Genomic DNA, 12873 nt, shown 5'->3' with positions numbered 1-12873 from the left:
ATGGATGCACTTTTTCTCCTTTAAGTTTCCCATTGGGCACCATGAACTTTGGAAAAACACTTTACACTTTTCAACACGACTGTTCTGGGGCTAGATGTTTTGAAGACTGAAAACTTCACCGCGTCGCGATTGACAGTCGGTGCGTGATGGCATTCATACAAACGTACTTTTTATTCTGTACATGATTGACCGACATAAAGTGCACGAACACATTTGCGGGTCGCTGTGCAGTGTGGGAATGCTACACGATCGGTTCCGCTATTGCAATGTGTCAAACTGAAAGGGAAGATGTGAAAGGGCAGATGTGACTTCCCCCCTACCTAGCACATCGGTTCATCATTAGAACGAGTGGGAAGACAAAGTATGTAAGAGAAAGCTGACAGTACTAGACTTAAGGGGGTTGGAATGTGGGGAAACGGGGCAATGTTGCATGGCGCCGTCAGTTGGGAAATAACAGTAAAAACATACATTAAGCTGCGGATAGACGGATGCCAAGGTGTATAAATTAGAAGGTGAAGTCGTCCAGTGTAAAATGACATTTCATGACTTGACATAACACTTCTGGGGTATTCATATGGGTTTTGAGGGGGGGTATCGGAAAAGGATTAGGCTTTTGACATAACTCTTCTCAAATATGGCACCCCTTCCAAAGCGACATAAAGTCACCTTCTATATTTATACACCTTGGACGGATGCAATATTTCAATGCAATGAAATAAAATTTGACATTTCTACCAAAAATGACAGTCATTGCAATATTTCTATGCGTATTTCATTGCAACATTGCAAAGATCCAAACGGGAATGTTAAGCATCGAAATATTGCTTTCACTGTCATTTTTGGTAGAAATGTCAAATTTTATTTCATTGCAGTGAAATATTGCATCCGTCTATCCGCAGCTTTAGACCAAGTGTTGAAAACATCTCCCTTTACGCCGGTTATTGCACCATGGTGATCCCTGCAGCACTATGCTGGGTGTTTTCAGTGCTGTTTGAGGAAACGTGGAGTAAACTGCTGGAAAAAATAAAGATATAATATAAATATTAAGCGTTTTTAAAATATGTATAGCAATGTGCAATTTTCACTTCACTGTTGATGATTAATAATTATGTACTAATAATTTCACTGTAACTGCGATGATTCATACTCACTTGTTAATATTTTCACTGTAATTTTGATGATCCGGCCAGGCTGGTACGGGTTTGGAGAATCGTATAGCACGGATTGGAGCTTACGTTTACCACCATTTTTTGTGCACGGGTCCCGTGTAGTCCAAGTACCTGTCGAACTTACTTACCTTATTTACCCACTTAGAACGTAATTAACATTATTTATTACCTCACTTTCTGCCAATGTCGCTGATGTGCCGTGGATGCAAAACAGGTCACACCGCAGAAGTAGAGCAAGAAATGATTGTAAGCCTGTTCGTTCATGCAATCTTTCAAGACCACAACACTAATGTAATGCAGGAAGGACCGATATTCGGTTCCCTTCCAATTGCAGACTTCATTGAGGTGCCTCATGGGGCGATGCACCTCAGAAGGAAGCCGTGTATTTTCCATAAACTTAGACACAGCTTCCTTCTGGGGGTCTGACCATCGACCAAGGGTTGCAAATTTGCCTTCCAGCATCCCTCGAAGAATTTTTCTGGTCACCCCCAAATCAATTAAATGGAGCCGATCGCCAACAACGACGTCTTCTATTAAATGGAAATTATTTATATCTTCTAGTGGTGTCCGCCAACTCTTATGATGGTCCTTGTCTACCTTAGCTCGAAAGCCCGCGTCCGTGCGCGGTGCAGAGTTCACGGAGTCAAAAATGACTTTATTCTCCGGTTTGATGTATTCCCCAACACAGGAACACTTTAAGCATCCATGCTTACCAGTATAACTGGTGACAGCTTTTAGATACGCCCGCGCCGGAGAATCGGCAACAATGGCGCGAAGTTTAAAATGCACCTGCTTGTCACCGAACTGCAAGCCTCTTTGCTGGAGACCGTTCACCTCCAACACTAGCGGCCGAAGATATTGTTCGATGTTCTCCGGCTTTGCTTGTCCCCCAAAAACACCGACAAGCATTACCGGAGCATCTACCAATTCTTCCACCTTTATAAGTATTGGCCACAGTTGTGTGTTTGAACTTTTAAAAAGGGGAAGCCCATCGATCGACACTTGTATGGAAAGAAGGTCATCTTTGGGTATGACATCTTTAAAATAATTTTTTAGGACCGTCTCTACCCCCTGATACCAAAATCGTCCTCCCAAGATCGATTTTACTTTTACCACGACTGGAGAGGATGATTTGGTAAGTGTCCGTGCATCTTTAGGAAGTTTCAATTTATAATCCTTCCTCAAGATCGCCAGAAGTTTTCCTAGAGACGAACGTGATACGAGTTCCAAGATTGCCCACCGTCTCAACGCCTCATGTCGGCTATAGCTATCTACATATCTAGCTAACCTAGTGCAATCCACTCTGATATCATCATCATCATCATCAGATCCGTCAATAGATGTGTCCTCATGGCTCGAAATTGTTTCAGGTTCCTCTGTGGGTAAAATTAAGCTTCCACTACCAATAACCTCCACCCTGTTTTCAAAACTTATCTGGCGGTTGGCTTCAACAATGCCGCTCGTAGATGCCGCTTGTAAAATAGCATCTTCATCTCGGGTTATACCTAAAACAGTTGAAGTATAGAATGAAATATTACATAACCCAACCCAGCTGCCCGGAGGCTTTAAAACAATATATTACAATTTAATCATTTTTTCTTTTACATACCAACTCCTAGATCAGGCCATTTTATTTCAGACGCAATCATTCGTTGCCATTCAGCCCATTCTATTTCAGTGTCTTCCATTCGAGGTCGATGGCTAGGACCACTAGAAACTTCATCACCGTTCTTTCTTTTGCTTGACGAAGCTCTACCTAATTCCATCGCTTCCTCTTCAGGAGTTATATCTAAAACAATATTACTAATTATTAAAACTGCATCCAGATCCCGATCGTATATTTATACGTAACCAGCAGCAAGAGTACACCACATATGCTATTACCCGACACATTACCAATGTTTCGGTAATATAATTTGTATTTTCACTTTCACTTACCAACGCCTAGATCTGCCCACGGTATAGCACTTGATCCACTTTGCTTGAATGCCTCCCACTCCATTTCTATTTCACGATCCATCACTTCAAATCACAACGATTAACAGCAAACAATTTAAAAAAACAATCGACACTGCTCAAGATTGGACACTGCTCAAGAAAAGCGATAAATCCTTATCAAAACAAAGTTGACACATCAAAACAAGCCATCCACGCGGATTTCATAAAAAAAAAAAAATACTGCTCGGTTGATAAGAAAACAAAGCAAGAACTTCATGACCCACCGTTCTTGCGGTTTTTTTAGCGTTGAGTTTGATCAAGGCATATGAGAAAGAAGGTGTGTGAGACGGAAGAACTTCATGACCCACCGTTCATGACCCACCGAAACGTTCTTGCGGTTTTTTTTATCGTTGGTTTTGATCAAGGCATACGAGAAGGAAGGTGTATGAGAAGGAAGGCGTATGAGAACTGTACGTGCAATGGGCAAACGAAGTGGAGTGATGACGTCATGACGTTGCGCTACTCGACGCTGTAGTGCACAATTGTGGACTCCAGCGGGGGTGCATTGAGGAAAATTCATTTTTTGAGTGAATTTTTAGAGAATGTTGTGCAACAATGCCCGCTGGGCTGTACGTGCAATGGGCAAACGTTCTTCGTACGAAGTGGAGTGATGACGTCATGACGTTGCGCTACTCGACGCTGTAGTGCACAATTGTGGACTCCAGCGGGGGTGCATTGAGGAAAATTCATTTTTTGAGTGAATTTTTAGAGAATGTTGTGCAACAATGCCCGCTGGGTTGACAGCAATCCCTACCGCCACAAGCTTCGGGTCGAGATAGGAACTTTGTAAAACGCGTTCCGTACGCATGCTGACTTTTATTCCGTTTTCAGATTTGTCGGGCACCTAAACCGAAGCAAAACCGAAGTTGCCACGACAAAAACGAAAAATCGCCCCGGGGGCTGTTACGAACGCATAACGCTCGTAACGCTCCGTCCCACAGACGAGAAACATTTCACAGAATCTTCGGGCCTGCGGTCAACTTCGGGCTAGATTGGGGGTGGGGGCCAAGTGGCGTTCGGCCAGTATAAAAACGAACGCACGATGAATTTAAGCCCTTTTTCCCTGTAAGCAAGGACAAATAAATAGTGAAAGTTTTAAAACGTGCCATTACGGCCGTTTACGGAAATCACTTCTTTTATTTTCTCACCAACAGGAAGAAAGCAAGTTGCATTCGCAACAGCCCTACCAGCCATAGCTTCGGGTTGAGGCTGGAAATCAATGGGCAAGAGCGAGATGGTGATAGCCTTGTCTCTTTTACACCAACGCAGAAATTCTCCCGTCCCACCACCGCCAGAAATCTCTCCTTACCGCGCCCATCTGTTGCCGCGGCTGCCGATCCGAACTGAAAAATCGATTTTTGTGATTGGCTAGCCGAATCCCCATGTGTGAAGTCATCAAAGTGCGCATGCGCAAGTTGCATGTACGAAGTTTAAATGCCCTGCGCGATCGGGTCTTCGAAGACCCAGCGCGAGCGATCGAAAACCCAGCGCGAGCAATCGTAGACCAGTCGAATACCCAGCACGGTCGAATACGGACGTGTGGGTACCCGTACGGGTATACCCAGCGCGAGCGGTCATTCATGCATACGTACGCAGCGCAAGCGATCGCTAAATGAAGAGCAAAAACCGAAACGCGGTGGCCATATGAATTCGCTCCGCGAGAGGTTTAAATGGCTAGAGCGGGTTGAGCGTATACCGATGCATTCCCATACAGTCCATACAAACGACTACACACTAGATATATATTGGGCCTTTAGCACACCGTTCTCAACAAAGAGCGACGGTCTTGCGGTAGGTGCGCAGAGACCGGAGTGGAAACAACGCGGTTCAATTCCGCGTAACAGCTCGAGACATGAGAATGTGTAGAAGGAATAGAAGAAAATAAGAGGGAGGGCCCCGAACGGGGCCTCCATTTTTCGTTTTTGTCGTGGCAACTTCGGTTTTTATCTTCGGCTCGAGCTGGATATAATCTGAATATACAGGCAAGAATCCAGCTTTTACCCAGCGGCGTTTTACAAGGCGCAGTGTTTCGGGGGAGGGGCCCTCCCTCTTTTTTTCTTCTCTTCCTTATATACATTCTCATGCTGTTACGCGGACTTGAACCGCGTTGTTTCCACTCCGATCTCTGCGCAACTACCGCAAGACCGTCGCTCTTTGTTGAGAACGGTGCGCTAAAGGCCCATTATATATCTACTGCGTAGTCGTTTGTATGGACTTTATGGGAATGCATCGTTAGCGCTCGCTAACACCGCAACCAAGAGTGGTACTCGCCACTATTACGCTCAGAGTATTGCGGGGTGCTCTCGCGTGGCAGAGTGTGTGCTCAACCAAGGCGGGGCATTTAAACTTCGTATCGTATTGCGCACTTTGAGGGCTTCACACATGAGGGTTCGGCTAGCCAATCACAAGTCTCGATTTTTCAGTTCGGATCGGCTGTCGCGGCAACAGATGGCCCCTGGAACGCAGCGCTTCGGGGCTGCCGCTGCATCCCTAGAATCACTGCGCCTTGTAAAACGCCGCTGGGTAAAAACTGGATTCTCGCCTGTATATTCAGGTTATATCCCAAGCGCCACAAGCTTCGGGTTGAGGCTGGAAATCAATGGGCAAGAGCGAGATGGTGATATCCTTGGCTCTTTTACACCAACGCAGAAATTCTCCCGTCCCACCACCGCCAGAAATCTCTCCTTACCGCGCCCATCTGTTGCCGCGGCAGCCGATCCGAACTGAAAAATCGATTTTTGTGATTGGCTAGCCGAATCCTCATGTGTGAAGTCATCAAAGTGCGCATGCGCAAGTTGCATGTACGAAGTTTAAATGCCCTGCGCGATCGGGTCTTCGAAGACCCAGCGCGAGCGATCGAAAACCCAGCGCGAGCGATCGTAGGCCAGTCGAATACCCAGCGTGGTCGAATACGGAGGTACGGGTACCCGTACGAGTATACCCAGCGCGAGCGGTCATTCATTCATACGTACGCAGCGCAAGCGATCGCTAAATGAAGAGCAAAAACCGAAACGCGGTGGCCATATGAATCCGCTCCGCGAGAGGTTTAAATGGCTAGAGCGGGTTGAGCGCGAACGATGCATTCCCATACAGTCCATACAAACGACTACACAGTAGATATATATTGGGCCTTTAGCGCACCGTTCTCAACAAAGAGCGACGGTCTTGCGGTAGGTGCGCAGAGACCGGAGTGGAAACAACGCGGTTCAATTCCGCGTAACAGCTCGAGACATGAGAATGTGTAGAAGGAAGAGAAGAGAAAAAGAGCGAGGGCCCCGAAAGGGGCCTCCATTTTTCGTTTTTGCCGCGGCAACTTCGGTTTTGCTTCGGTTTAGGTGTCGCGATAAATCTGAAAACGAAGTAAAAGTCATCATGCGTACGAAACGCGTTTTACATGGCGCGGTGGCGCTCGGGTTCGGGGGTAAAAGTCACCATGCGTACGAAGCGCGTTTTACAAAGCGCGGTGGCGCTCGGGTATCCAGCTCGAGCCGAAGATAAAAACCGAAGTTGCCACGACAAAAACGAAAAATGGAGGCCCCTTTCGGGGCCCTCCCTCTTATTTTCTTCTATTCCTTCTACACATTCTCATGTCTCGAGCTGTTACGCGGAATTGAACCGCGTTGTTTCCACTCCGGTCTCTGCGCACCTACCGCAAGACCGTCGCTCTTTGTTGAGAACGGTGTGCTAAAGGCCCAATATATATCTACTGTGTAGTCGTTTGTATGGACTGTATGGGAATGCATCGGTATACGCTCAACCCGCTCTAGCCATTTAAACCTCTCGCGGAGCGAATTCATATGGCCACCGCGTTTCGGTTTTTGCTCTTCATTTAGCGATCGCTTGCGCTGCGTACGTATGAATGAATGACCGCTCGCGCTGGGTATACCCGTACGGGTACCCGTACGGGTACCCGTACGTCCGTATTCGACCGCGCTGGGTATTCGACTGGTCTACGATTGCTCGCGCTGGGTTTTCGATCGCTCGCGCTGGGTCTTCGAAGACCCGATCGCGCAGGGTATTTAAACTTCGTACCGTATTGCATTGCGCATGCGCACTTTGATGCACAAACCTCGATTTTTCAGTTCGGATCGGCTGCCACGGCAACAGATGGGCGCGGTAAGGAGAGATTTCTGGCGGTGGCGGGACGGGGGATATTTCTGCGTTGGTGTAAAAGAGACAAGGCTATCACCATCTCGCTCTTGCCCTTTGATTTCCAGCCTCAACCCGAAGCTTGTGGCGCTTGCCCGAGCGCCACCGCGCCATGTAAAACGCGTTTCGTACGCATGATGACTTTTACTTCGTTTTCAGATTTATCGCGACACCTAAACCGAAGCAAAACCGAAGTTGCCGCAGCAAAAACGAAAAATGGAGGCCCCTTTCGGGGCCCTCGCTCTTTTTCTCTTCTCTTCCTTCAACACATTCTCATGTCTCGAGCTGTTTACGCGGACTTGAACCGCGTTGTTTCCACTTCGGTCTCTGCGCACCTACCGCAAGACCGTCGCTCTTTGTTGAGAACGGTGTGCTAAAGGCCCAATATATATCTACTGTGTAGTCGTTTGTATGGACTGTATGGGAATGCATCGGTATACGCTCAACCCGCTCTAGCCATTTAAACCTCTCGCGGAGCGAATTCATATGGCCACCGCGTTTCGGTTTTTGCTCTTCATTTAGCGATCGCTTGCGCTGCGTACGTATGAATGAATGACCGCTCGCGCTGGGTATACTCGTACGGGTACCCGTACCTCCGTATTCGACCACGCTGGGTATTCGCCCCCGAAACACTGCACGAAGTAAAGCCAGCCAAATTGTGGCCAAATCGGGACACGAATAGTCAGAAAGATTTGGTTGAAAATTGCCGGAGCAAAACCGAAGTTGCCACGACAAAAACGAAAAATGGAGGCCCCTTTCGGGGCCTTTGCTCTTTTTCTCTTCTCTTCCTTCTACACATTCTCATGTCTCGAGCTGTTACGCGGAATTGAACCGCGTTGTTTCCACTCCGGTCTCTGCGCACCTACCGCAAGACCGTCGCTCTTTGTTGAGAACGGTGTGCTAAAGGCCCAATATATATCTACTGCGTAGCCGTTTGTATGGACTGTATGGGAATGCATCGGTATACGCTCAACCCGCTCTAGCTATTTAAACCTCTCGCGGAGCGAATTCATATGGCCACCGCGTTTCGGTTTTTGCTCTTCATTTAGCGATCGCTAGCGCAGCGTACGTAAGAATGAATGACCGCTCGCGCTGGGTATACTCGTACGGGTACCCGTACGTACGTATTCGACCGCGCTGGGTATACCCGTGCGGGTACCCGTACGTCCGTATTCGACCGCGCTGGGTATTCGACTGGTCTACGATTGCTCGCGCTGGGTTTTCGATCGCTCGCGCTGGGTCTTCGAAGACCCGATCGCGCAGGGCATTTAAACTTCGTACCGTATTGCATTGCGCATGCGCACTTTGATGCACAAACCTCGATTTTTCAGTTCGGATCGGCTGCCGTGGCAACAGATGGGCGCGGTAAGGAGAGATTTCTGGCAGTGGCGGGACGGGGGAATTTCTGCGTTCGTGTAAAAGAGACAAGAATATCACCATCTCGCTCTGGCCCATTGAATTCCCTATCTCCACCCGAAGCTATTGCTGGTAGGGCGACTGGCCTACGATCGCTCGCGCTGGGTCTTCGAAGACCCGATCGCGCAGGGCATTTAAACTTCGTATCGTATTGCAATGCGCATGCGCACTTTGATGACTTCACACATGAGGATTCGGCTAGCCAATCACAAACCTCGATTTTTCAGTTCAGATCGGCTGCCGTGGCAGCAGATAGGCGCGGTGGCCAGAGATTTCTGGCGGTGGCGGGATGGGGGAATTTCTGCGTTGGTGTAAAAGAGACAAGGCTATCACCATCTCGCTCTTGCCCATTGATTTCCAGCCTCAACCCGAAGCTAAGGCTGGTAGGGGGGCGCAGTAAGGAGAGATTTTTGGCGGTGGCGGGACGGGGAAATTTCTGCGTTGGTGTAAAAGAGACACCATCTCGCTCTGGCCCATTGAATTCCCTATCTCCACCCGAAGCTATGGCTGGTAGGGGAAATATTCCTCGTCTAATAAGGGTATTACAGATAGAGAAATGTTCAAATCAGGTTTTTTGTTTATAAAAATATGTATAAAAGTATACAAGTGGACTAGATCTGCCGGTAAGGACACATAATTCCGCGCAGTTTTACGTAGTTGTGATTAGATTATCAACCTTCCACCAAAATGTATTCAAAACGCACTGGCTCAAACCGAAGTACAAATAGATGAAAAAAAATCGTTAAGGGCACGGTAAAAGCGTCATCGCTGGTCTCTCGTGTATCGTCGATATTCGGCCCAAGGGTCATTTTTGCTTTGTTCATGTTTTGCAATTTGGTAAACATGGCAACATTTCTTGAAGCTAATGCTCTTATTTTGTTGTTGGTTGTTGAAAATACAAAAACTACGCTAAACAATCATAAATATTTGATAAACAATCGGATGAATGAACTATTGATTCGTTTGTTTACGTTCTGACATGATTACGTATGCGATTATAAGGTAGGTAAGCCAAAATCCTTTTTGAAAGATTGACCAACGGAATAACATGATTACGCCAGCGATTACGCTTCGTTTCCCGTCCCCTTTCCATACCAAATGCAATCCAGCACTTCTGGAATACCGTACCAAAATCGGTTTTGACTTCAGACCGTATCAGTTTTTTGGTATGGTACGCTGTAGTGTGGTCCCGCCGTGATGGTAGTGTTAGTGCTTTGTCGTGTTGATTATAACATTCTAAGACAGCTGACTAAATTTAACTTTTTTCTGGATAATAGCCTTAATTTCGGGTTTTTTAAAACCCAGTTTGGACAGGTAAAATCAGTACACGATTTATCACAACGATTTTTATCATATCATACGATAAAATCGCAAGATTAAATTTCATCGGTACCTGTGCACCAACTAAAAAATCTGTTGCTTATAAAAGGCACTTGTAAACTAAAATATGTTCCACATACAGGCCGGAAAACAGTTAAAAAACTTTAATTTAACTATCTTTTATACGTAAATTCATTTTTGGATCATGTACGACTAGCATTCATTACACGTTGTGTATGGGAATCGATAAAATAAAATAATGATATTTCCCCATCCATTGTGTTGGTTATTCAAATTAAAAGTTTAACATTTCGTTAAACTAGCTTAACACGTTAACCGCCATGTCAGTCTATGAGGACTGACGGTGAAGTTTCCGTTCACGCCGCGTCGTTCTCTAGGGACTGACGAATCCATGAGTCGCGTCGGTCGATCAGTGTCAGTCCGCCAGAGTTGGTCTGACAGTGTCGGTCTGCCGGTGTCAGTGCGCCAATGTCGGTTCGCCAGTGTCAGTCCGCCAGTGTGCTTCATTTCCAAGCACTCTCTTCGTTTCTTTCTTTCCATTTATTTTCGTTTCACCGGTACTTATCGTGCCAGTGACTAACATCGGACGAAATTGCAGACCGAGTGGCGTAAACGGAAAGTGTCACAAAATAGGCTGGGCGGTTAACGTGTTAACAAATTTCACTTAGATAATTTCAATTTAGACGAAGTAGATAACATAATTTTATTTCGTTTTACTTATGTAAACTCTATCAAATATTATTATTTTGCAATTCAAGCGGAACGCCGGTGCATCATTTCGAGAAAGTCAACGTTAACTAAGCAAGACATATTTGGCTAACTACGTGGGTGTGTTGTCGACGGTCATCGTTTCATCACATGAAAATATTTGTTATGCTTTTTGCGCGAAGATTAAAAAGTAGTAACGAACATATTAATATTCTATAAACTAAAAATATGGAACACAAGGTACCAAACAGGAACTTTGAAATTGAATTGATTGGACCCTGCAGAAAAAGAAAAAAAACAGAAACTGAAATTTTAGAACCCGAAAGTTCCCAGATAGAAACAGGCATGCAATCTTTAAATTTGGAAAATACTCTAAAACATTCAGGAGTACCAGCATATTTAAGCGGTATAGATTATCAACATAAATTATCGATGTTAATTCTAATGCTAGCTGCTAGGGAGATCAAAAACGGTTGTACATTAGATTTTAAAATCTCCTGCGAGGATCCTAAGGGTATGAAATTTGATGACATTGGGTTTTGTTTTAAATTTGAAAATGAACCATGGATATCGGTTTTTATTCAGGCAAAATACACTTCAAGAAAAGAACAAATTACATGGGCAAAGTTAAAATCCAAAGACTCGTCAGGCAATCCGTATTCGATTATTAAGTACTTCAACTCTATTGTTAAATATAATAAGCAGGAAAGCAAGAACAAAACACAAGAACGTTCCATGTTTGTTCTTTGCACAAACCTTGAGCTGGATAAAAATGTTGTTGGCTCTATGGTTCATTTTGATAATGCAATTGTGCAGAAGTATATCGACGAATTGTCCGCTCAAGTATGGAAATTCAACATAAATAAAGAAAATGGAGAAACATTTAATCTTTACAATATGATAAAAGAATCAGAAACAATTCAACACACATCTGATGTCATAAATAACTTTTTCAACATATTTTTGATAGCATCCAAAACCATTGTTCAAAATGAAATAACAGAAAAAATGTTACAATTGAAAACAGATTTGACAATGAAGACATTTTTAAGCATCAAGGGAAACCTCCTTGAAACTGTCTCAGAAAAATTTAACTTCTGGTTATTCCAATGGATTTCGTCTAAAAACGGTTATGTGTTGACCAGTAACGATGTATTGAATTATCTAATGTACGTAGAGTTATATTCACTATCATTATTTTGGGAGATGACGCTAATGTCAAATAGATCTTTCGATAACGATGCTTGGGAAGATAGTGCATTTTATAAAGATCTAGAAAAATGTCTTAAAACACCTTCAGGAAAGCCAAAATGGATAGAATGTGCAGATAGTCCTAAAATCGCTTTCGAGGTTATATGTAGTTTTTGTAAAATCCATGAAATTAAGTATCTTTTTATAAAAGCTGAAAATTTTAATGATTCTGAAGAGATTCTGAATTTTTTCTACCATTTTCATTGTCCATTAATTTTAGCAGTGGACTGTATAGAAATTGCAGCGTTCAATGCAGAACACTTCAAGATAGACGATAAAAAAAATGTTTGCCATACTAAGGTGTTGGTCATTATCAAGCCACACAATAATTCCCCAATAAAAACGTCTTAAATGTTGTATTACGTTAATAATTTTAAATAAATACTAAAAACAATAGAAAATGTGAGAACAAAATAAAATAAATGGTAAAGTTAAAGTTTTTGTTGATGAATAAAATAACCCTCAGATCTACAACCGCCTACCTAGGTAAGTTTTGCCTTTTTTTTTGCAATTTCTTCGAATTGAACAGTTGTATCGACTCGAAATTCCTGGAATACCTCAAGTAACTTGTTTTGACCGAAAACCGAATTTTGTTTTGTTCTAAGTATTTTTTTACACAATTTTCCGATGGTATACCTCTCAAATCTACCCGGGGGTGCAGACGACGTGTGCGCGTTCTTCGGGGCCGAAGAACGCGCAGACGACGTGCGCGTGTTAGCAAAACTCCTCCCCGAAAGAAACTCCTGCAGCGAGAGTGAGCGGCACTATACTACTTTCTTTTGCAACCGTACAGGAAGCAACGTAAAATCTGACCTGCACTCCGAATTTCAGGTTACTTACA

General features: G+C 44.4%; 1 protein-coding gene across 1 annotated transcript; it reads right to left on the bottom strand.

Annotated features, from left to right (window-relative positions):
• Nucleotides 1–981: 981 nt before the first annotated feature.
• Nucleotides 982–3171, bottom strand: LOC131265542 (uncharacterized). The gene is made up of 4 exons (XM_058267829.1): nt 3108–3171; nt 2293–2674; nt 1689–2175; nt 982–1011 (listed from the first exon to the last, which is right to left on the bottom strand). The coding sequence occupies exons 1-4, from the start codon at nt 3169–3171 to the stop codon at nt 982–984; spliced, it is 963 nt and encodes a 320-aa protein (XP_058123812.1).
• Between the last annotated feature and the right edge of the window lie 9702 nt (nt 3172–12873).

The sequence above is a fragment of the Anopheles coustani genome, chromosome 3 (assembly GCF_943734705.1).
Source record: "Anopheles coustani chromosome 3, idAnoCousDA_361_x.2, whole genome shotgun sequence".
NCBI lineage: Eukaryota > Metazoa > Arthropoda > Insecta > Diptera > Culicidae > Anopheles > Anopheles coustani.
This window is presented reverse-complemented; position numbering and strand designations above follow the sequence as displayed.

What these genes read in the sequence shown, in the direction of transcription:
- LOC131265542 (XM_058267829.1), bottom strand. Translation starts at nt 3,171, where the DNA reads ATGGAGTGGGAGGCATTCAAGCAAAGTGGATCAAGTGCTATACCGTGG. An exon ending in ACACTTACCAAATCATCCTC is followed by an intron (nt 2,176 to 2,292) that starts TCCAGTCGTGGT and finishes CCTTCTTTCCAT; the next exon opens with ACAAGTGTCGATCGATGGGC. An exon ending in ATTTAATAGAAGACGTCGTT is followed by an intron (nt 1,012 to 1,688) that starts GTTGGCGATCGG and finishes TTTTTCCAGCAG; the next exon opens with TTTACTCCACGTTTCCTCAA.